Source organism: Engystomops pustulosus, chromosome 2 (assembly GCF_040894005.1).
Source record: "Engystomops pustulosus chromosome 2, aEngPut4.maternal, whole genome shotgun sequence".
Lineage (NCBI taxonomy): Eukaryota > Metazoa > Chordata > Amphibia > Anura > Leptodactylidae > Engystomops > Engystomops pustulosus.
In genome coordinates, this window is record NC_092412.1 from 201255777 (window position 1) to 201281810 (window position 26034).

Here is a 26034-nt window from a genome sequence, read left to right on the forward strand (position 1 = left end):
CAGGGCAATTTGGAAAACTAAACCAGGTCTAAAAGGACCTGTGGGTGGTTTAGTGACCCAAATCCACCTGACAGGTTCCCTTTAAGTTTACGACAAGATATATTTGATGAAAGCCGTCACTTTCATGTTACAGATGTTGAATGATGACGGATATGAAAGTAAAATTTTCAATTTATATTCATCAACCTGGCTTTATCATTACTAGTTCTTAGCTGTGCCATATGTACAGTAAAAGAGTAGTAGTACTGAGCTGTTCCCACAAATACAGAAGTAGTAGTACTGATCTGTGCATATACAGGATAGGTATAGCGGTATTGTGCTATAACCATATATACAGGATAAGAGTAGAAGTTCAGTGCTCTACGTATACTGTATATATATATATATATATATATATGATAAGAGGAGTAGTGCAGTATTATTTGTATATATATATATATATATATATATATATATATATATATATATATATACAGGATCTCCATATATATAAGATAGGTGTGCTGTGTAGTAGTGCTGTGTTTTATAGTAGTTTAGGATGGGTGTAGTAGCATTGAGATATGATGTAGTTTAGGATAGATGTAGTAGTAGTACTGTACACAGAAACAGCCAACACACAGACAGGCACACATAGACACACAGAAAACACGTACCACTTACCTCACACATGTGCTCTGTCTCCCCTCGGCAGTGCTGCACAAGCAGGACCTGTGGATGATTTCACCTAACAGGTGGTGGAAGGTCAATCTGTGTCTGAAAACTCCTCAGTGGGCCCCTCAAAGTCCGGGGCCACGAAGCCCCTGCTGCCCCTGCCCTCCCCGGTAGCTAAGCCTCTGACATCATCCTTAAGAATTTAATACCATTAAATGAGTTACTAATCAGGTCCATGCACCCTGGATTCTCTAAATATCGATAGAGGCTCAATACTGGTTCACACAGCTTTATTTATTTTTAGTTGATTTTTTATATCCCTTTATAAGATTGGCTGTCACCTCTTGTGTTATCTTTTCTGTCTTTATTGAAAAGTGACCAGCCCCTATAATGTTTAATCTGTACAATCTAGCACATGTCATCTTTAATAGCGGTGTCTTCTTATATGGAACCAGACACCCGAGTGTGATTTTATCTGCTTCACTCTTTGTAGCTACAATTGGTAACAAAAATAACAACATTCCAGATGACCTTTTTATCTTTTACACAAACATCATAACATCTCAGGCATTTTCGAAGAAATAGGGTGTCCAAACTGCTTTATCTTTAATGATGTTTTAATCATTAATGTCATGTGGGTTAATTCTGAAAAGGCAGAATGCAAGCTTTTCCAGGTACAGGATAGAAAATATATAAGCAACAGATTGAAAAGCTGTTTAGATATATCAATTCATATAATAACACAAAAAACTAACAGATAACTGAACAAAATGTGCATCCTCTGAAAGTGTACAGATATTGTATACATCAAGGTATGAGCCTACCTCTGTATGACTGTGCCGGGGTCTGGAGCACTCCAACTACAAACATTTGCCATAAAAGTCTCTTCCAATGATGAAAGATGTCTCAAGTGTTTATCTCCTGCTGCTTATTGTTCAACTGTGTGGTACCTAATACAATAACTTTGTGTCGGGAGATATATTTTTGTTTGTGGCTACTTACTATTTAACCTCTAGCCACAACTACTCAGATGGTAGTCAAATGTACACCAAAACAGGAAGTTTGCCTGCAAAATACACAATACCACATACAGAAAGTAGATATAAGGCCTCATTCACACAGCTATGTGCTTGCCAGGACCAGATTCCGAGCATGGCACATGGCCCGGAAGAAAATGGGGGGCAGTGAGAACTCTTCACCCCTCCTCTCTCCATTGAAACCTGAGCGGCTACCCAACTCGGTCATGGTAAAGTGAAGCACTATGTGCTCACTGTACCATGAACGGCTACCATAGACTTCTATAGAGGCTGTGATTGGGCCGAGAATTATCAGTCCCTATTGTTTTTATATGGATTTTATCAGATTGGTTTGCACTGTACATGATGGTTTGTAGGCTTTGCCGATATCATTGTGGTAGTCATGGGCTATGGTGTCTGCCTCAGTTATGCTCTGTGACTTGATAAGTTATTGAATGTGGTAAATGGTTAAGTTATGGGGGGGGGCTGAGAGTGTCCTATGAGACCATATTAGATCACATCTGCATCAAGGTGACTGTAATAAGTGTGTTATCATTATACCTGGCATCAAGGATCAATGAAGACTTTTAGTTGTTTAAACTTACTTTCCTACAATTTTGCAAATTTTTCTGGATTAACAGAATTATTTGTAGAGTCATCATTATCAGGGCTTACAGTGGCTAACCCAAACTAGTATCTTATCAAATATTCATATGGTAGGTAATAGGTTCCTGATTCCTGGGTCAGACATGTGTCAAACATGTGCAATATTGTTTTATACATAGGGTTTGTATAGAGAGGCAAGACCATGCAGATTGCATGACTTCCATTCTTTTAATTGGTTGAGGGCGGTTATTGGTTGGAATTTATCAGTTGGTGGTAGGTTGCTATCCCAACCCTTTAAGGAAAACTTGTCAGAGGAGATTGACCTAATAAACTCTAACCAGTTTGTTGTCCAGCAGCGTGACCCCTTCCAGATAATGTTTCTTTTTATGGTCCAGCATGATGATATCATCCAGTAAATCAACTTTGAAGCAACGTGTGAACTGGTTGTATTAAGTCATGCAAAATATTTAACACTGAAGTAAAGATCTCTTATTTTTGAAAGCCCTTTGCTATATTTCATACCCTTATGTATAGGATCATCAGTAACTGTCTCTCCTGAAGCCTGGCAAATAATGTCAATCACGGATGTTGGGGCTACTATGCCAAAAACCGCTTTCTTTTCATTTTACCTCTTATTTATTTTGATAAGCCTTTTCCAAAACTCAACATATTAGAGAATACTGAGTTGATGGAGGGGGCTTGTGTTCTGACTCTATATTTCTTGATAGAACAGTCACAGAGAACCGTCTCTGGATGTAACGTGTAATTCTCTATTTTGCAGGAAATATGAACACTTACCCATAGATGATTTAGCTGTAATTGTAACTGAACCTTGTAACAACTAGAGCTTTTCCAAGACAGAAGTCCCCATGTAACATGTTAGATGTTTGTAATAGTTCTGTTTGCTAAAAAAATACTGTGAGATTCTCAGACTGTTAGTGAGAACATATCCACTCACATACAGCACATGCAATATAGTCAAGCGACAATGGAGCATCTTGAGTGACGTGCAGTTGTTAGTGACCATTGCGTAGGACATATTTCACATCATTGTTAGGCATCTGATCATACGTTCATCAGCTTCTGTGATCAGATGAGGCATGTTACAGTTTCTCACCCTGAGTCCAATCTCTAATTTTGTTCCTCTGCCTTAAAATAAGAGAAAAGCATCCATATTCATCCAGCACTTGGGCAGAACAATCCTCATTGCCTAGTTGAACATAATGGATTCTGGGTCTTGATTAGCCATCTGAGCCATGTGCCTTAAAACATCCTTTTTCGTTATAATACCCAGAAGCCTCCTACAGGAAAGAACCAGGAACAAGACATAAAAGATCATTAGAAAACAGTTCACTACATTTCATTTTACAGTGCACGTGGCCCCAGTAAATCACACAAAATCTGTCTCTGCGCTTCCATAAAACAGTGAGAAACGAGAAGAAAAAGACATGATGTGTTATTTGTTCATTTCCATTTGAGTTGAGGAAACTTGAGCAGATGTGGTGCTGAGGTGACTGCACACATTGGAGCTGTGCTTTCTTACAATCAACACTTTTACATGGCAGGTCATACACTGCGTTTTCTGTAACCTTCTGAAAAAAATATTTTTTTTAATTAAGATGGCTCCCCAGGGCAAGAGCAGGGTGGCATGTTTCCCAGTAACATAGGTGTTAAGACATTGTGCTAGAAATGTGCTGAAGCTTTCAGGAAACTCACTGCCTCTTTTTAATTGAAGCTTCTTATTAGCACAAGATACTTTTATAAGCAGCTCTGTAATTTCTCATTATAAAGCTTTTCCTCTTAATAACATCCACCACAAGCTTAGAACACAAGTGAAAGACATTCAGGCAAATCTACTATAGGGCAAATTATAAAAGTTATTTTCTATATTGCCATCATTTTCGGTACATTTATCAAATTCTACTTTTGATGTGCCTGATCTCAAATGTGATTCCACTTCCCATGTCACTCCCCCTACTGGAGTGCATTAGCGGCAATTTTTGTAAATCTAGTGTAATTTTGTAACTCACTCAAGTGCAAAATGACACAAGTAAGCTCAAATTGTTACATGATTTGACTTCAATATCAAGAATTTAAGGAAAAAAGATGTTGATAAAGTAAGAAGGTGAGTTACAAAGAGCTCAAAAGAATGTGTGGAACCAAGAGTTTAATCTCCGGTTCTTTTACTCCCCAGCTATATGAGATCTTGCACATGCGCGCTGTGTGTAAAATCTCCGAACAGCCAGGGAGTGAGGCGGAGAGTGATGTTGGCGAGAGGAGTATGGGTTGGGAAGAGCCAGATGCCGGCAGGAGGTTCAGTGGGCAGGGCACATGGTGGTCAGGAGGCATAGTGGCTTGACTGCGTGATCGAGTTGCCCCACCTCCGAGACTTCCTCTTAGATGGGAATATAAGTACTTTTTTGTAACCATGCTGCGGCTCTGGTACATGATAAAAGCATGTCAGGAAGACAAACAAAGGCTACAATCAGGTACTATGGGTGGTTTTATAAGGGTAAAATCCACATTAACTGATTCTTACCCACTCCGAGTAACAAGACATTGTCTCAATCCAAGTTTTCTAAAGATGTCCACCACAGTCTCCATCGGTGTGTGGTCGGTGACAGTGAACGGACTAAGGTTGAGAATACGCCTTAGTTTCAGAGGATGAGGGCTATTAGCTGGAAGCTCTGGTGGGTCTTCTGTAAAATATACGATTGAGTTGCTCACCACTCCATCTTGCCTCTGCCGGGCATTCTCTGGGAATGAAATACATTATACTGTGAGTAGAGTTTCCTGTATATTTTTAGAATTGTAAGGATAATTCTTCAAGTCATGACAAGAATCCATTTGTAACACCAATAAACCACCTTCTGTGCTTGGAAAGTTAAATCATTTTGGTAGCTAGCATCCCATTTTCTTGGTATGTTATGATTTTATTAAAATCTTTAAACATATTTAATCATTTTTATTAACTATAGAGGTTCTCATGCTATTTTTTTTCAAAAAATCTGACTAATAAAGCAGTCTGACGTATTAATCAGATTTTTGTAAACATTTACTTATAAGGATTACCTATGTAAATTTCTGATTATTATCATATGTATTTTATTTTCTCCTACAATAAAACAATAAAGAAAAATAAACTTTATAAGAAAAATAAACTCCTAGTATCACATACACAATCATGTCTAGTAATGTAATGGCATCTGACTGCAAGTAGTCCATGTTAGCCTTCACAAAAAGACTCCATTAATAGTTTGATAGATGAGATTGGCCAGGAATAAAAATTGTCCATTAATAGTTTGATAGATGAGATTGGCCAGGCATAAAAATTGGCCTTTTCTTAGTATTGTGATTGATATTGTAGCAGATGTGAAATATGACAGAGAACAAACACCCATAATTATATTTTCTGCTTATCAGGACTGAAGAAATAAGGCTGTGAACCTTTTCTGCCTCACCAGCTGCACAAGAACTTAGTCATTGAGTTTTTTGCTTAATAAACATCTTTTTCTTCTCTCAGGAGACATATTATTAATAATATTATTTCCGAGCCCTGGCTGCTTAGTGTACAGCATGTGTCTAGATAAAAATGTGAGTAAGCCTCCCACCCCTGTGTCTATGTCTGACTCACATTGAGGTTCCCTCTTGCTTCATAAAAGTACAGTGTGGTCTTTTGGCAGAGTTGGTGCATGGGTTTTTCTGAAGTAAAGGTTTGTTGCCCTCGTCTTGAATTAGTGAGAACCTGTCATATAGATTCAGTAGACTAAACCAACTAAATGTCCTTGTGCACCAGTGGTTTAATGCCCCAGATCTCACTATTAGAGCTCCATCTGTGGTCACTATAAAAAAAACCAAAAAGAACATACTTACCAAGAGATGATTCTCTGCTGCTCTTGGCGCCTGCGCATTGATTCAATGAGGCCGGAGTAGTCCAACTTTATGGCACAAGCATCATAAGTACAGCACATGCACAATGAAGCGGGATGTACTACAGAGGCTTCACTATATTATCACCCAGAAGTAAAAACTAATAGGTGATTTGGGACACTACACCACCTGTCCATAAGGACCTGTGGGTGCGTAAAGAAAAACTGTGCACATCTAGCCACCCAAACCAAAGGTCCCACCTCACTTTCTGTAGTGAGAAGCTCTGCATGATAATAATGAGTCAGTGGCTCCTGGAAATGATAAAATGAACCTCCCACTCTGCATTGTAATACTGTGAATTGAATCAGCACCTCCTTCCTCCTCTGTCCTCCTGTAAATACGCCCCCTGCAGCACATAAAGGGCGTGTTTACAAGAGGATAGAGGGGAAAGGGGGTGTTGCAGCCTGACTCAGCTCAGAAACACCCGGCTGACTCAATTCACAGGATTACAATACAGAATGGGGGGTCATTTTATAATTCACAGGAGCCACTGACTCATTTCAATATCATCATGACAAAAATAATTCTTAAAATATACATTTACTAACATTTAGGATTTGTGGTGTAAGAAATGCTATTCATATGAATCTGATCTACACTGTAAACACTAAAAGTCATGATTAAAAGGATTTCAGTTAAAAAAAAACTTCCTGGCAGCAGCGTCCCAGCAGTCTGTCTGGGATCGAGTGGTTTCTTGGGGATGTTTATAAAATTATGATGCTTTTGGAGAAAATGGTTGAAATGTTTTAAATGTTTGGTGTTTTTTCCTCTTTGATTGTGGTATGTTATTGTGCAATGAAACAAGATACCTAATGTGACCCTGGAGGCTGGATATGGGAAAGCTGGGGGAAAATAACAATCTTAGGTTTTATAGTTCATATTTTCTATGGAAAAGGTTCATTATGAAATAAGAAACTCAACTAGTTAATTACAGGAAAACACATACAAATATAGGACCTCATATACATAGCCCACCCTATATGTGATGAACACAATTGCTATTTGCTTATGAAATATTATGACACAATGAAAAATCTATGTGAAATGTACACCACTAGGGGGCACCTTCCGTTCAAACTTGCAGCCCACTCTCTCTTGCTAGGTGAATTACATCTTAAGCAACCAGGAAAGTGAGATGTTTTAGCTCTCCTGTTGCTCCCACAAGTGTAGTTCTGTGTATGGATCTCAAACACAAGCCCTCACCCCTCCTCTTTTTTACTATAGACATGAAGTTATGGAAACTTATTATGCTCACATCTATGCCTGGCTCACTATCAAATATAGTGCACTGGATATCTATGCTCAGCTGTAAAGCCTGATTCGAAGTCAGGAGGTCTGAGCTCTGCATCACATGTAGGGTCGGACTAGCCAGCCACAGTACTGTACCCGAGGATCTGTGGTGGGCCCAGGCTGTAGACATATTAAATGCCCCCAGAAATCCATAAAAAACATCCTATTTTGAGGCCTACTTGGGTCTGTTTATTAGGGGGATGATAAACGATGGGCCCACAGAACCATTCTATTGGGTGAGCCCAACAACCCCAGCCCAACACCAATCACACTCCCAGACTTTCACGCCCACATGAACTACAGCTGCCAGTGCCAGAAAAATACACTCAATATCACCCCATAAAAATGTTCCAGCAAAATAAGAAATGGTAAATAATTACAGGTGAACATTGCCTTATACTGCTTTAAGAAAACTCAGGTATCATCTAAACATTAGATTATAAAAACAGAGCTCCTACTGTTTATCTATGGCTTTGGGTCAGAGTGATGGTTTACGGCAGTGGTGGCAAACCTATGGCATGTGTGCCAGAGTAGGCACTCTCTGTGGACACCAAAGTCATCACCTCGGCACAGAGTTCTCCAGACAGGACCACCTCCTACAGTCCCAGGCAGCCAAGAATATGCCATGCATTGCTATTAAAATGACTCATTCTTGGCTACCTGTAACTGCATTAGAAGTGAGGATGTGAAAACAGAACTGGATTTTTGGGGCTCCAGTTCTGGGCTCTGCAATTCTTCCTGTTCAGGGGACCCTGGAAAGAAGGTAAAATGATAATCATAATTTCTCCTTCTTCTTTACTCTGCTCTGGACACCGATACAATTGAAAGCTGTGTTATGGCAGAAGAACTCTGACTCTTCCAATAAGCAGGCTAGCACATATGTAAGGGGTGTAATTACAGGGGTAGCAGCCATAGTAGTTGTTATGTGGCCTGCAGTATCAGGCGGCCAAGCCACCAAATCTGTCACACTAAAAAATGGAGGAGGTGTCCTGTTATATACATGTTATGCTGCACATTGTACAGCTTAATATTTATATAACAGTGCACATCTTTTAAAGCACACAGCTGTGCAGGCAGCTCAGGTAAGAAATGTATGGGGAGGTTCAGCAGGACTAGCACACACAAAGATGTGTGTTTACAAATATGTGTATATTTTTGTAAGGGGAAGGGGGGTCATGGAAAAGTCTGCTATGGGGCACCGCCTCTCCTAGTTATGCCCCTGCACCAATGCACTATAGAGGCAGCACTAGAGATCCCGGCAATCTCCAGCAACTAGAAGAATCAGTGCAAAGCGGCGATGCCAGGCAGAGCAGTGCAGATGCTTGGCACTATACAGGGATTTTGAGCAGAGCAGTCACACATAGATTATAGTTTCTGAGAAGGATACTGAGCATGTTTATGCTATTGGTTATTTGCAGATGTTTTGCTACAGATTTCACTATTATTACCAACAGCAAAATCCACAAGTAACAGCAATAGATATTGGGGCACATTTACTTACCCGTCCGGAGGAGTTCACAGAAAGTGCATTGTTCAACGATTCACCATGCAAAACCCGAAATGTTGGAAAGTCCGGCGAAAGTGCGTCCGTGGTCCCTTAATAAATAAGCCCCAATGTGTTGAATTGACTGCAGATTTGATGGGTGTGAACATTATGCTAAATGTCTTTTGTGCTAATCATTGTTCTAAAGTAGGCTCAAGTTATATACCAGGTGTGTTGGCAACAATACACAACCTACACCAAACAGGCCTACTACTATTTACTCTGTACCAGAACTTTGAAAAGGCAAACCATGAGGCGATTGATAGTCTTTTCCATTTTTCCATATTGAACAGTAATATATATTAGCTCCATTTTTAAACCTAGGTGTAAAGTGCAAATTATTAACATTCATGCTAGGACATGAAATGCTGAAGTAGTGACCTAGTATATGCTAACAAATACACAAAAAAATTGAAACTAATAGAAAATCTAGAAATATAAATCCCAAACTTACTGATGGCAATTATGAGTTCCCTTCTTTGGGCAAAGCCAATCAGACGTTCTGAGTCTCTGGATACCACAACAGGGAAACCATTATAATCTGTGTCTTTGATTAGAGTCTCCACATCTTCTACTGTCATATTGTCTTGAGTAAGAACAGAGAGCGGTGGCTCACCGCGACGAGGTCTCATGACATCTGTTGCTAGAGTTCTGTGGGTGAATTCATCCTTTACATCCAAGAATGGGTATCCATTTAAATGAATGTGTGCTTCATAAATTCCTTCTTTCCCAAATGCATCTGCAACCCATTTACTCGTTACTGCGGCTGCCATTAATGGTACTATGTACTCCAGACCACCCGTCAGCTCAAACATTATAACAACCAAGGAAACAGTCATCCTAGTGACACCACCTGTAAATTGAAAAAAAAATGATGTAAGCAGTAAGCAAAAGTAAAGTGTCCTTTAGGATCTGTATCAAATACTTAGAGGTTTTCCAAGTTTTCAACCTATTACCCAACCACAGGATAGATGATACATGCTTGATCAGAAGAGAACAGAGGTCAAATTGTTTGGGAATGACAGGATGTACATGTTCCACAATCAATTAATTGAAACAGGGGACACTACAACCCTTTTATCATGATTGGTAGGTTGTGCAGCGCTAATATCAGACATTCTTAAAGGGAACCCGTCACCACTATTTTCAAAAATACAGGTAGTGAAAGGTTCCTATAGAGCTTTAGTAACTATCTGACACCCTGCTTGTAGCTAAAAAATATTCCCCTGAGATCCCCATATATTCAACTTTATAGTTTTATCTGGTAACTAAGCATGGCTACATGGAGTCCAGGTGGGCTTGGCCTCCTCAGGCTGAATCCAGCAGCTCCTCCCCATCCTATCTCTGTATGCTGCTATAATGTCATGTGACCAGGGTGACATCATCACAGGTCCTATAGCTTTTGTTGCATTAGGAACTGTACACTAAGCATATATGTCATGAAATCACAGCATATTTTATCACATGAAATCACAGCAGCCTGCATGAAGAGAAGTAGAAGTCCATGGAGGCTGCTGTGATGGTTTTATGTGGTCAGATATGTACATGGGGTACAGTTTTCATATTAAGTAGCTCAAGGACCTTTGATGGTGTCACCCTGGTCACATGACATTAGGCCACGCCCCCGTGGACTCGCTCCAAAGCTGCATAGATACCAGGCAAGATTATAACTCTGATTTTATGGGGAACTACTTGGGGAACTACTTTTAGCTACAAGCAGGGTGTCAGATAGTTACTAGAGCTCTATAGGAACCTGCCACTACCTGTATTTGTGAAAATAGTGGTGACGGGTTCCCTTTAAATAGAAAGTAGGAAGTCAAAATTGGTAAACAGGAAGTAGGAAGTCAAAGTCTCCAATCTGCTATGTTGCCTATGCATTGCCTCCCATTCAGGTAGAACATAACTGATAGACTTTATGACCATTTCTTCTTAATATTTCATGTTTTTAATCCCCAAACTGTGTTTTGTTTTTGTGTATTTGTGTATTAAACATTTATAAGAAATGCATGGATAATGCATATTCAGCTTCTATAGGAAGTTAGAATACAGTTATCACTGCATTAATACCCAACATTTGAAACTACAGGAACAATTTTATTTCCGGTATATTTCAATAAAAATCGAATTTTAGAAATATTGTTAGTGCCCCAGTCACACATATTCTCTGTTTTCAAAACAGCACAAAGGGATTTTATTAAAACTTTATACTTCAGAATCAAATTGTCTGTTGCTTATGTTACTTTTTATCCTATCTTTTGCAAATTACAGATTATACTCAAGAAAGTCTCAATATCATGAGGGGCATTTATCGATTTTGTCACAGGTTCCTTGTTTTGGCACATAATTCATGCAGTAATTTACACAAATGTTAGATTGTAGCATAAGGTGTAAATGAATTGTGAATGAACGAAAATGGTTTGAATTAACTCGCATTCATAAAGGTTAATGTGTGACAAAAATTGGGGAAAGAAAAAAAAAGGTTGGGAAACTAGAAGCGCAGGAAAAGTGTAAGGATGGCAAAGCTGTTCCCATATTATGCAGAAAAAAGGTGCGAGTGTTGGAAAAGCTGCAATATTGTGGTGCCAACACAATAAATATGACACACAAGGCACAGCAAAGAAAAAAATGCCAAAAAAACTTTTGGAAAGTGAAAAATAAATGCTAAATGGAGCCGTAAGATGAGGAACTGTACATCTAATATACTGTATAAAGATGAGTGTGTGTGTGTGTTTGTATGTATGTATGTCCGCTAAAGGAATGTGTACCGTTGCATTTACAATCACCAAATTTTGCACAGTTGTTGCCTGTGACTCAGTGACTGTCTTGACTAGGTTTTGAGACAATATTTTCACCCCGTGCTTTCCAAAACCCACTTATTACCCACCATATACAGAATCCATTGTCTGCTGCTGCTGTGGCTGAGCCATGATTGGTTGCTGTTCTGCCACAGGTCATTAGTATGAGCTCTGAGCTGTTATTAGTTACTATAGGCAATGAGTATAAGACACTTATGTGGGAGGTAAGATGAATAGGGATACAAAGATGGGGAGATTTATCAGAAATGTCTGAGGTAAAAGTGTTTCAGTTGCCCATGGAATCCAATCAGAGATCAGCTGTAATTTTATAAACAGCTGTGCAATAACGACACTTGAGCACTGAGACAGGCATTCGACAGACAGTCACTGAAAGAGACTGCCTGCAACAAACAGTCACTGAAAGAGACTGCCCGCAACGGACAAACAGTCACTGAAAGAGACTGCTCGCAACAGACAGAGAGTCACTGAAAGAGACTGCCAGCGAAAGACAGTAACTGATAGAGATTGCTGGCAACAGACAGTCACTGAAAGAGACTGCCCGCAACACGCAACAGACAGACAGTCACTGAAAGAGACTGCGGTGTCAGGGACAGTCTAAGGCAGTCTATAGATACATAGAAAATGTTTTTTGCTAACCCATTCTATTTGTATATAATAGTATGTTGTATATTAGATAATGTAGTATATGTGCCTCTCTCATTTAATTAACCTTCTAGAGTATGGCTTATGACTTATTACAATACTTCTATTGTTTAGCTTTACAGTTATATTATGGTCTGGGTATTGATTTCCCAAAGTTCACTTCTTTTATTGTTTCACAGTTTCTCTTTTCACCATCTGCAATATCTACTTTACACTTTGGAAGCTGAATTACCAAAACAGAGAAAAGCCAGCATGACGTGATATTATGAATAAAGCATAACACCAGGAAGAGTCACTGATTGTGCTCCTGCTTGAAAAAACATGTTCTGCCTTTACAGACATTTCAACATCAGCAATGAAGCAGATCAGCAGTTACTCCCTGTGCAACAAATCTAACATCAAATGATATAGCTTCCAGCACCATCCTATGACCAACATCATCTATTACTATGTTTTTAGTACTTACACTAAATAATGAACTCAGACCAATTTGACATGCTTTGTGCAGCGCTGCGTAATCTGTGTGCGCTATATAAATAAAGAATTATTGTTACAAGAAAAGAGTTTCCTTAAAATGATGAATACAACTAAATCCATTTAAAATCCAATCTAACACTCTGGTCCCCCAATCTCAAACAGTTTTAAAGATGCAAACTTTGTGGACCCTTCCTTGTTTACACCAGATCCCCAGAACTACGAAAGGTAAGGGCTTCTGAGGTACGGGCAGATATAACAATAGCGATACCCAAATGATACCCTTGGGTTGTAACAAAAGACACGGTTAGAGTATAGAAAAGGAAGCAAGAATAAGCGGGATAGATAAGAAAAAGAATATACCGTACACTAAAATGTTGTGCTAACACAAAATTAATGTCAAACATGTCTGTACCTAGGCATGCTGCAGCTCCCACCATAGCATAGAGTCCTGGGGTGACACAATCTGCTCCTGGTCTGCACCAGTTCCTGAAGATGATCCAGTCATGGTGGTGATAGGCAAGCTGCTCAACTCCAACACCAACTATGCGACCAGCTATAGCTCCTACTGCTATGCTTGGAATAAAGAGACCAGATGGGATCTATAGAAAAAAGGTCAAATCAGTTGCTTAAATTAAATACAACATAAGATAAATTAAAGGGGTTGGCCACTCTTTCACATAAATTGCCTTTACCACCTTAAAATTAATTCGAGAATGTTCATCAAGTGATTCAGCATTTCTGCTATTTACTTTAGTGCTGTCTGCAAATTCTCTGTGGATCTTGTGGATCACTCTGAACACTTATGAGTAGGAGGGACCTGCAGCAGATTATGACTCATCTTGCTCAACCCTCCCTGTGTCTGTCAGTAAGACAGACTGTGAGAGAAAGAGGCACAGTGGGTAACACCGTTAGGACAGACTGAAGGAGTGAGAAACAAGAAGTGTACATATGCAGATAGCAGAATGTTGAGAACAGGAAAAGGCTGAAGCGCTGGATAGAGACAAAGGTACAGGTACCTAAATATGCAGAGACATGACTAATTGAACAGATTTATTGAAAAGTGGCCAACCCCTTTAAGGCTGGACAATTCTTAGCATAGCCTGTAAGAAATGTTGGTTTGTGGTATTAGGATTCAGCTGCCTTACAAGAGAACCAGGAGATCCTCTATCAGGTCCCAACTCTCACAATTTCATTGCTACAAATATAATTAATAACTTAATATAATTTACATGAAAAGTACCAATTACATTTATAATAATTATATATATACTTAGAATTGAATATATTGTAATATATAACAAATAGTCATATATGATAATATGGATATGTAACATTTATTTTTATCTATAGGTAGGACAGATAGTAGGTTCTTTGATGGACAGGGGTTAATTATGCCAACTTGTTCTATAGTGAAAGACTTACTGTATCATATATTTTTTTTATAATCACAGTATATTAGTTAAATATTTAGGGAAGTGCTCCTTGAGCAGACTCTTGGTGGTCTGTCTTATAAACCCAGCTTGTAAATATTCATGAAACAAGAAAGACACCTGCAACATGTCTACAGGCCAACATAAAAGAGGATGTGTTCCTGATGCAAAGACATGCAGAATAATTGATGGCCCAAACTACTAGGTCAATTTACTAGAAATAACATCACATAATAACATAAGATTGACAATATTTGTTTGCGATATTGCTTCAGCATATAATAGAGGTGCACAATACATAGATTTTTCAATATTAAAGGGAACCTGTCACCAGTGACCTTATTTTCACTAAAGAGAGGTTACAGAAACCTGTTACAGCTGCGTTGCAAATATGTCTTTTTGCTTTCTGTAAGCGTTTGCATTACAATGTTATTGTGTGTTATAAGATACCTTGCACACTGACAGAATCCTCTGTGTAGTCCCAGGGGCCGGGTTTTGGTTTGGATGCATTTCAAAAAACAACATGTGACTTGTCTGTACAGGAGCTCAAAGGTGGGCCAAGAGCCCAGGAGTCAGCAGCACAGACAAGTTGCATGTTGTTTTTGGAAATGTATCCAAACCAAAGCCCAACCCCTGGGACTAAACAGAGGATTCTATCAGGGTGTAAGGTAAGTTATAACACACAATTATATTGTAATGTAAGTGCTTATAAAAGGCAGAGAGGCAGATTTGCAATGGAGCTGTAATGGTCTTCTGAAACCTGTCTTTAGTGAAAATGTGGTCCCTGGTGACAGGTTCCCTTTAAGCTGCACTTGATAGTCCCTACTGCTTATGCTATACACGGGGTACAGAAAATATTAAGACCCCATTAATTTTTTACTCTTTGTTTCATTGCAGCCAACTGGTAAGATCAAAAAGTTCTTTTTGGCAGAGGATCCCTAAATCCAGGTGTTTACAGAGGTAGGGCACGCCGAGACGATCACTGGCACACTCCTGACACAGCATTAGATTCAATGCTGCAGCTAGCGTCCAGAAGTTGTGGAGTCAGCATACCCTACCTCTATATACAAACAGAGACACAGCACTGATGGGAGACAGTGCAAGACAACAGGGGGCAAGAACAGGCAGTCCCCAGGTTACGTACAAGATAAGTTCCGTAGGTTTCTTCTTAATTTGAATTTGTATGTAAGTCGGAACCGTATACTTTATAATTGTAACCTCAGCCAAAAATTTTTAGGTCTCTGTGACAATTGGATTTTAAAAATTTTGGATTGTTATAAAAACCAGGATTAACAATAAAGCTACTTTGCAGACACCTGTGACAACTGTTGTAGCTGATTATTGTAGCTCAGGGATAAAGTACAGTAAATTACCAACATCCAGAGGGCTGTTTGTAACTTGGGGTTGTCTGGTGTTCTTAAGTAGGGGACCGCCTGTATAAGCTCTTTTTTCTTCCCTTTCCCCCCGTTATATCATAGTTTATACGGTTGATAAAAGACACTTGTCCATCAAGTTCAACCAAGGAAGGGTAGGGATTGGATGAGGAAGGGATTTAGGGGAAACAATCCTATATAGCATAACAATCAATGTTATTTAGCTGTAAAAAGGCATCTAGACCCTTCTTGAAGCTCTCTGCTGTCCCTGCTGTGACCAGCGCCTGAGGCAGGCTATTCCACAGATTGACCGTTCTCATAGTAAAAAAGCCCTGTCGCCTCCGGTGATTAAACCTTGGTTTCTCCAAACGGAGACAGTGCCCCCTCGTCTTTTGATTTGATTTAATCTGGAACAACTTACCACCATATTTTTTGTATGGACCATTCATATATTTATATAAATTAATCATGTCCCCTCGTAGTCGTCTCTTTTCCAGACTAAATAAATTTAGTTGTTTTAATCTTTCCTCATAACTAAGACCCTCCATACCCCTTATCATTTTTGTGGCTCTACGTTGAACCCTCTCCAGCTCCAGGGCATCCTTTTTATGGACCGGTGCCCAGAACTGGACAGCATATTCCAGGTGTGGCCGAACCAGTGCCTTGTATAGTGGCAATATTACATCCCTATCACGAGAGTCCATTCCACTTTTGATACATGACAAGATCCTACTAGCTTTAGAGGCAGCTGATTGACATTGCATGCTGTTATTCAATTTATGATCTACTAGTACCCCCAGGTCCTTCTCAACAAGGGACTCTCCCAGATTTACTCCCCCAAGGACATATTTTGCCTTTGGATTATTAGCCCCCAGGTGCATAACATTACATTTATCCACATTAAACCTCATTTGCCAAGTGGATGACCAAACATTCAGTTTGTCCAAGTCACCCTGCAGCCTATGAACATCCTCCATAGACTGTATTACACTACACAGTTTGGTGTCATCTGCAAAAATAGACACAGTGCTATTAATTCCTACCTCTATATCTTTAATAAATATATTAAATAGTAGTGGGCCAAGCACAGAACCCTGAGGTACACCACTCATAACTGGTGACCATTCCGAGTATGAGTTACTCGGGTTAAACCCGGACAACTCCTTTAATACTAATTCTATTAGGGTCTATTTCTTACGACAGACCTGGAGGCCTTCCAGTGGGTACAAAACAAGGGAGCTCATCCTAGTCATAGATGACTCAGATCACAGTTGTTGACTCTTTAGATCAGGGGTCCCCAAACTTTTTACATAGGGGGCCGCTCACTGTCCCCCTCAGACCGTTGGAGGGCCGGACTTAAGTCTAAAAATAAATAGCGGTACATGTGACCGCATCCATAATATACTGGCACCCCCCTCAATTAATTATTTAATATACCGGTACTGCACCCCCTTCTGAACTATTTTATATATTGGCCCAATTAATTAATTAATTAATATACTGGGACCTCCCTCTCTCCATTAATTATTGAATATGCCTACCCCCCATTAATTACTAAACTGCCCCTCATAATTAATTATTTCCTATACCCGCACCATTAATTATTTCCTATGCTGCCCCTCATAATTAATTATTCCTATACTGCGCCTCATAATTAATTATTTCCTATTATACCCCTCATAATTAATTATTTCCTATGCTGCCCCTTATAATTAATTATTTCCTATGCTGCCCCTCATAATTAATTATTCCTATACTGCGCCTCATAATTAATTATTTCCTATTCTACCCCTCATAATTAATTATTTCCTATGCTGCCCCTCATAATTAATTATTTCCTATGCTGCGCCTCATAATTAATTACTTCCTATTCTACCCCTCATAATTAATTATTTCCTATGCTGCGCCTCATAATTAATTACTTCCTATTCTACCCCTCATAATTAATTATTTCCTATACTGCGCCTCATAATTAATTACTTCCTATTCTACCCCTCATAATTAATTATTTCCTATACTGCGCCTCATAATTAATTACTTCCTATTCTACCCCTCATAATTAATTATTTCCTATGCTGCCCCTCATAATTAATTATTTCCTATGCTGCCCCTCATAATTAATTATTTCCTATGCTGCCCCTTATAATTAATTATTTCCTATGCTGCCCCTCATAATTAATTATTCCTATACTGTGCCTCATAATTAATTATTTACTAATCTGCCCCTCATAATTAATTATTCCCTATTGTACCCCTCATAATTAATTATTTCCTATTCTGCCCCTCATAATTAATTATTTCCTAAGCTACCCCTTATAATTAATTATTTCCTAAGCTACCCCTTATAATTAATTATTTCCTAAGCTACCCCTTATAATTAATTATTTCCTAAGCTGCCCCTCATACTAACTATACTAGCCCCCAGTCGCCACAATCTTTTTACTGCCCTTTAATAAAAAAAATAAAAACCCTGTACTCACCTAAGTCTTCTATCATGTTGCCGCGTCCGGGCAGGAAGGGGTGCGCGGCCGCGTGATGACGTCATCGCGCGGCCGCGCAGCCTAGTTCATGGAGCGATGTGCGCCGGGGTTGTATTCCGGCCACATCGCTCCAGTTATAGTGCTCGAGCGGCCGTTTCCGGCCGCACCAAGCACTATACAGCGATGGGCAGGAGCTTCCTGTCCGGACGGAGGCTCCTGCCCGACTGTTGCAGGCCGCGAGGGCCCGGCGCTGGCGCGCAAAGTGTCGGGGGCCGGATCGAAACGGTCCGCGGGCCGCATGTGGCCCGCGGGCCGTAGTTTGGGGAACCCTGCTTTAGATGTTACAGTGAAACATGACCATGACATGTAAATACTGTCCCCACACAATTGACGCCTCACATTGTCTTTAGGGAATCCAACAGTAGATGCTAATATGTCTTGCTAATTATGCCATTGTGTGTTCATGTTATACATCTGTCTGTATTTTATACACGCATAGGGGGAGATTTATCATTAGGCGCCTCTTAGTTCTATGACTGCCTATGGAGCTCCACTTTTTTTCAGATTAGGGTGGGCTAGTTAAAGATAATAAACATCTACTTACCTCGCCCAGCGCTGCCAATGGCCCGCGCCGCGTTCAGTCTCTTCTGTGCGCCGGTTTGTTTACAGGGGCTTACAGCGCTGAGAGATGGGGACGGATGGGAGGAGCCGGCCACCTCGCTAGCCGGAAGCTCCCTGTGCGTGGCTTCTGTGCCCCTGTAAACAAACAGGGGCACGGATCAAAGGGACCGCGACGCGGGACATCGGCAGCACTGGAGGAGGTAAGTAGATGTTTATTATCTTTAACTAGCCCACCCTAGCCCGGCCCTAAGTTAGTTTTAACAGCTGGATAACAACATTAAAGTGCCGTCGGCCCTTTAATAGATCTCTCTGGGACCTTGCAACTTTTTTCAAATATTTAAAAAAAAATCTATAAATCTCGTTTTGCACATTGTTGCACTAGCAATGGTTCTATGTTTAAGCCATTATTTCTGAGTGGTGGGAAAGGGCCATTGGGATTTTTTGCCACTTTTTTATGCCAAAAAAAGTGATAAATCTCCCACAAAGTTCCTGATGTTTATGGTGTTTTATATAAATTACAATAAATATCTATTAAAGTGTCAGGTGTACGTGGCTGGTACTGTTATTGTCTCTTAACCCTAAGATGTAGGAACCAACTTTCAACTAACAATCTATTGTTCCCTTTATCTTAACTGACATAGAACCTAAATGTCAAATAGGCAACATTTGTGAAACAAAGCTTAAAACATGCATGGGTTAAAACTCAGATCAAGGGGCACGGCTCTCAGTAAAAAACAAAGCCCATCAGTAAATTTTACTTAAAGGGCTTGCAAAAAGATGACGTGATGTCCTTTATATAAAGCTATACAGAATGCTATACTAATATATTATACATTTGAGGTAACATTATTTATTGATTGTCATCTCCAGAGTTTGTCGGAGTATATCTTTAGAGCTTGATGTATTTTTTATTGGAGTGTGATTTTAGTACCATGGCAAGATCTGAAGACTCTGAACGGAATGCATCATTAAAAATATTTTAGTGATTGTGATAATTCTCCAAGGTGGTCATTTATGTTAACGATTTACTAATGAGCAAGATTTTTTTGTCTTTTCATAGGAAGTTTTTTATTTAGATTTTAATACTTTTTGAGCAACATTTTGATCCATGTAATTGCAATACAAAAGTGAAGTGCACAATACACAAACAAATTAAACTGTTTAATTACAGGGGTATTCCAGGAATAAGCATAATTCATATACAAAAGGGTCTTTTGTATATAAGCCAATATGTAATTAGATGTTATTTAAAGAAATGTAGCAGAATTAAAATGCCACTGGCCCTTTAATAAGTCTGTTGATTTTCTCAGCGTGGAGCAGACACAGGACAGGAGATGGCTGCTGGTCTCATGTCCACATCACGTGTCCTGCACCTGCTTGGACAGATCATGTGATCACCACTATGCTTAGCTATAGTCAGTTGGTTGCAGTGCATCCAGTATGGTCAGTGTTGTGGTCAGAAACCATCTCAGTGAGGTAATGTGTAGTGATGGCAGTTACACATCATTACTATGGTAACAGAGCAAGAATGTTTGTTACATCATCACTGGGAGCAGCGCATAAGAGGGAGGAGGAGTTACTGAGACCTAAAGGATCATGGGACTTGTAGTTTCCAGTGGTAGCCATCTTGGTGATAATCCCGCATACTTTATAAACCCCATAAAATTTTGTGAATCATAAAATCAAATTATTTAAGCTCCATTTTGTGACTAATGGCATTGAGCTTTTTATATTCATCTTTTTATAGCATTATTTTTTGTATCAGATGTTCATATTCCCAGAATTCCCCTTTAATATACAAGTGGATGGAACCTTATCAATGTTACCCTTGAACCCCTAATGTTACTGCCACACCTTTACTGTTAGATGTGCAACCCTAAGGATGAAAATAGATTTCAAGGTGGCCTTACATTCGAAATAGCTGCCAGCCAAATGCAAATGCATACTCAGTTTAGCTAAATAGCCTTTTGTTCTTAATTTGGAGGTTAGAGTAGGGGTTGATATTCTCATGAGGAAGGTTGTCACCCAAATTATTTGTCCCAACTCCCTCATACCCATGCACAGCCAAAATGTATATGTAGTAAATGGAATAAAATGGAAGGTAAGTCCCACCAAAAATTGGTTGAAAGAAGATGGCACCCACTCTCAAATAACATATTTAGGAGACACAAAAACATCAATCCATGGAGACATGTAAGCAGGATGTGGAAGGAGTACCTACAGATGTGCACAGAGGAAACAGCCATTTCGTATTCCATTGCATTTCATTCACTACTGTCCAACATAAAAAAGTTAAGTATATGGACAACTCTGTTCAAAACCCTAAAGTTCATAACATACAAAAATGTAATGTATACTATAAGAGCATTATCACTATATTTACTTCACTTACCTTCATTCCGAATGTAAAAATCGTTATTATGATTTTAAAGACAAGAGCCAACGCCAGTTGCCACATTGCAGTGTACACTCCTGGACCAGCTGGTCTATCAGGGATGTCATCCACAGGTCTGGTCATGTTAATATCATTAATGTAATCACAGAGTTGAGAAGACTCAAGAGCACCACAGTCATTGAATAGCTCGGAGATGAGTTCACTTGTACTTCTTCGTGTGTATGGGTTCGGGTAAGCTATTATGGCTGTGATTGCTGTCACCACTATGACTTCCAAGACTGGGTACTTGCCAAGGCTTGTGGTCTTACGTCTGCGACACCAAGCAATGTTACAACGTATAAAGAGTGTTCCCCAGAGTCCTCCAAAAACTCCAAGGAGAATAAAAGGAAAAAGCTCAGCCATGTACCAAGGTGTATGATATTCCACATAAAAGAGGACCAAACGACTGTTCCCGAAAGGGTTGATTGATCTCAGAGTAAATGCAGCCACCAGAGCAGCAAAAAATGAACGCCATAGGGTTTTTAAAGGAAAATAGTAACTGACCTAAAAGAAATTGTAAAAATGAGCAAGCAAGGAAAGATTTTTCTTGACAATATAGAAATTAGATGTTTATGTCTTATAATTAGAAACTAGATGAAGTTCAGTATAGATAAAGATGCACTGCCATTTTTATTGTTTACTTTTATTGTATGATTTGAGTGCAGGACTATATTTGCACTTGAGGGTTGTGTCTTGGGCGTAGAGCTACAGAGGGACACCCTCAGAGCTGGAAGGTTTTGTTTTTTTGGCCAGACTGCTGCCACAGACTGACAGTGTACCCTAAACTCCTTTACTCCTATTTACTATGAGTGTGGACCATTGACACCTAGGAATAAAGGTGTGGGTATTATAACTTATAGGGGGGCACAGAACATAATGGTGTTTAGGATTGTGCTATGTACACATGAAGCCACATTTCAGGCTTCAAACATTAAGATATAAAATTTCGAAATGGGACAAAATTGTGAAATGGAATTAAATTTATTGGATATTTTAAACTTTTGTAAGAAATAAGAAACTGAAAAGTGGGGTGTGCAATATTATTTGGCCCATTAATGTAATACTTTGCAGCCCCCCCCTTTTGCTGCAATTACATGCTGCAAGTTACTTGGGGCTCTAGGTCTCTATCAGTTTTGCACATCTGGAGAATTATATTCTTGCCCATTCTTCCTTGGAAAACAGCTCAAGCTCAGTGAGGTTGGGTGGAGAGCGTTTGTGAACAGTAGTTTCCATAGATTCTTAGTCCCAGTCTCAGCTCTTTTGCAGACTACAAGAGGTTTTCTTCCAGAACAGTCCTGTATATGGCTCTATGCATCTTCCCATCAATTTTAACGCTGTATGTATTATATTTTATATGGCAGCACACTGTATGTATTATATTTTATATAGCAACACACTGTATGTATTTTGCATTTCCACAACAAACCAATTTGATGGGCCTAGTCCTGATGCACTCTGATATATTACATTTATGGCAGGGGGGGCGTCTCTTTATAGTTTGCCTCAGGCAGCAGAGAGGTTAGGCTTACCCCTGGCTCCAGCGCGCGGTTGAATTCTCCACCAGGTACTGCCTAATGTAGAATTCTGCTGTAGCCTGCATGAGAATGCAAGTCAGACTAGAAGTGTTTAGACTCTATTTTCACAGTTTTGAGATTTGGACAAAAAAGTGGTGGTTCTTAACAATTATTGGGTTTCTGGAAAAGGGGGTATAGTGTAATTTGCAATGGCAGGCATGGAAATGCGTAACATTTTGAAATTTGTATTTTCAGGCCATACTGAGGCACCTAATAGAATTGCCTAAGTTAGAATAAACACTGTAATAATGCAACAGATATATAATTGGCATCTGCCATTATATCTGGAGCAGCATATATCTGTCTAGTCTATGTTTCAGACAGTTTTAGTATATCTGTTCCACTATGTCCAAAAATGTGAATAACATTTCTTTAAACAATAAAATACCTCTTCCAAACTGAAGAGCACGCCACCAATTGGGGCTCCAAATGCAACAGAGACTCCTACTGCAGCTGCTGCTGAGAGTACCTAGAACAGACATTGGACAGTTATAGAAAACTTGCAAATCGGTCAATACATCAAATCACCTATTTCACTGTCAATCTTATTTACTTACTTCCCTCCTTTTCCCTTCATTCTTACTGTACTTGGACAATAGGCTACTGAATAGGTTGCCACAGCAGCATGCGACATGCACCGAGGGTCCCTCTTTTCCGAGACTCAATCCTGAAGACACCACAAGGACTAAAGTGACTGTTTTTATCAGCAGTGTCCATTTTCCTAGGTAGCCCCTTATAATAAAACCACTGAGGATGGTTTTTATCTAGAACAATAGAAAAGGAACATGTTTAGACTTTATGCTTATGGAGACTTTGCATATGCATATAATAGCATATAATAGCATATGCAACCCAAGTTTTCATTTACAAGGAATAGTTTGCTCACTGTTCTAAGTTACTATATAGCACTTAATATTTCATATTGATATGTCACCGCCCATCAAAGAGCATGCTTTATACATATTCTGTATAGGCTACAGGTATGTGCGTATAGGTGTATTATACATGAAGGACATTTACACAAGTAAAATGGGCCTGTCTACGTGCAGGAGCACTTCCAGGATTATAGGTCCATATAACAAACCCTTACTATGCATCATCATAAAGGATCAAGGGACACAGATTTCTGTTGTAAAAATAGCTTAGTTTTCATTACCTATCTTATTAAGGATGACTATGGAGCTGTACTTCTTGCTTTGACCACACAAGTCTACAAATCTATAGCGTCTTGTATCTGAAGACAAGCAGCATGTTCTTAATGAACCAAGGAATTTGCTTCACGCATAATGTACAACACATTGCATGGCTAAGTTTTAGTTCACTATAAAACTGGAATTTTGTAGCGCACATGACTTCGGATACACAGATGTCAAACCTCTGATCTCTCTCTAAAATTACCCACACCTTATATAATATTTTTGTTGCATATCCAGCTTTTTTATAATTACATTTTTCAGATATCTACAAACAACTTAATGTGAACACATATTGAGACAATACAGGGGTTTCCTAGAGTTACAATTAATGGTCTGTCCTTGAAGAACTCTGATTTGTTGCATAGTGGCAATAGATCTTTGTATACTGTGTGAATGTGCAGGTCACATCTTTCTCTCTCCAAATACACTGTGTAATGGCCTATGTGAACTACTTCAGTTCAGCTCCCATTCAAAAAATGAAAGATAAACTGCAATAGCATAAGATGGCTACTACAACTTCTGGCTTTGTACACCTGCAAATCCAAGCATAACAGTGAAAAGTTTGAGTTGTTGGATCTCCATGGCCTTCAGTAATGAACTACCTTAACCAGTGGCTTAACTAGAAGCTGATGGGCCCCAGTGCAAAGTCTGTGCCAGGCCCCAGGCTATAATGTATGGTTTATAGTAATAGTTTTCTCATATGGGAAAGTGACACCATAAGGGCCCCCTAAACCTCTTGGTCCCTTGGGCGACCGCAACCTCTGCACCCCCTTAAGTTAAGCCCCTGAACTTAACTCTTAGACAACCCCTTTAAAGGGAAGCAGCCAGGGTGATCTGCGACACTAATCCACACACAGATCCTTATAGATTGATGATTTAGTATCCCAAATCCCCCTGTATTTTTTCTGTCTATGCACACAATAAAAAAGCAAACAAATATATAGTACTTACCTTGGTCAAGTGGCATCAGTGTCTGTGCATTAATGAAATAAGGTAGGGTACATGTTCAATGAAGCCAGGGTGTACTATACTGGTTCCACTGAATCAACACACCAGCACCAGAGCTCCAGAGTTGAATGGATGCACCTTGTTGGGAACTTCTAGGAACATTAAGGACACGAAACCACAGGCCCATAAGGAACTGTAGTTGCCCTGAAAGTTTCTGTGTAATGAAGTCTAAAGTTTGGTGGACAGGTTCCAATCACAAGGAAATATTTATGAAACTGACTAACCGCTAGCATAAATGCATACACCAGTAATAGAAAAAGAACTCATAATGCAGACCTATATTTGGCCTCACCCACAACTGGCAGTGCACATAATTTACCTCAATTGAAAGAAGTATATCTGAAACCTTGGGACAGTACAGGAAATTTCAATATAATTTGCAACAAAACACTGACAAAAAATGAAGTTAAATATGAATAAAAGTTATAATATCTTACCTCAGGAATTCCAGAGCCACAGGCATAAGGTGCAAAGACTCTAACCAAGGAAACAGCCAAAAAGGCGAAAGTCAATGCCCACATAGTATAAAGGAAGTAATTTAAGATATATGCACTTGCACCCTGAAAATAATCACACAAAGTATCAATAAAGTGTATGAGACTATCATAAGACATAAAGTTAATGCTGGTTAATTTTAAAGTTACCAGTAATGGTAGTTCAAAAAGAAACTATGTGACAGCTACACATGGGCGAGTATATATATATATATATATATATATATATATATATATATACATATATACTGGAATATAAGCCGAGTTTTTCGGCACACAAAATGTGCTGAAAAGACACCTGTCGACAGAAAGGTGAGTACAAAATTCATTTTTTTTTTAATTGGCTGGGCTTATTTGGGATATATATGGGGACAGGGGCTGCTGGCTATATACTGGGGGAAAAGGGCTGGCAGGCTATATACTGGGGGACATGAGCTAGCTGGCTATATACTT

At 39.3% G+C, this 26034-nt stretch overlaps 1 protein-coding gene across 1 annotated transcript in view; it reads right to left on the reverse strand.

Moving 5' to 3' along the window:
* Positions 1-1250: 1250 nt before the first annotated feature.
* The window catches only part of CLCN4 (chloride voltage-gated channel 4), a 47895-nt gene continuing 23111 nt past the window's right edge, over positions 1251-26034 (reverse strand). Inside the window, exons 6-13 of the mRNA XM_072137835.1 lie at positions 25525-25647; positions 23441-23647; positions 23272-23352; positions 21268-21813; positions 13384-13570; positions 9491-9889; positions 4813-5029; positions 1251-3574 (exon numbers count right to left, since the gene is read on the reverse strand). Coding sequence (XP_071993936.1) covers positions 3484-3574; positions 4813-5029; positions 9491-9889; positions 13384-13570; positions 21268-21813; positions 23272-23352; positions 23441-23647; positions 25525-25647 — 1851 coding nt within the window. The 3' untranslated portion in view covers positions 1251-3483. The remainder of the gene's footprint in view (positions 3575-4812; positions 5030-9490; positions 9890-13383; positions 13571-21267; positions 21814-23271; positions 23353-23440; positions 23648-25524; positions 25648-26034) is intronic.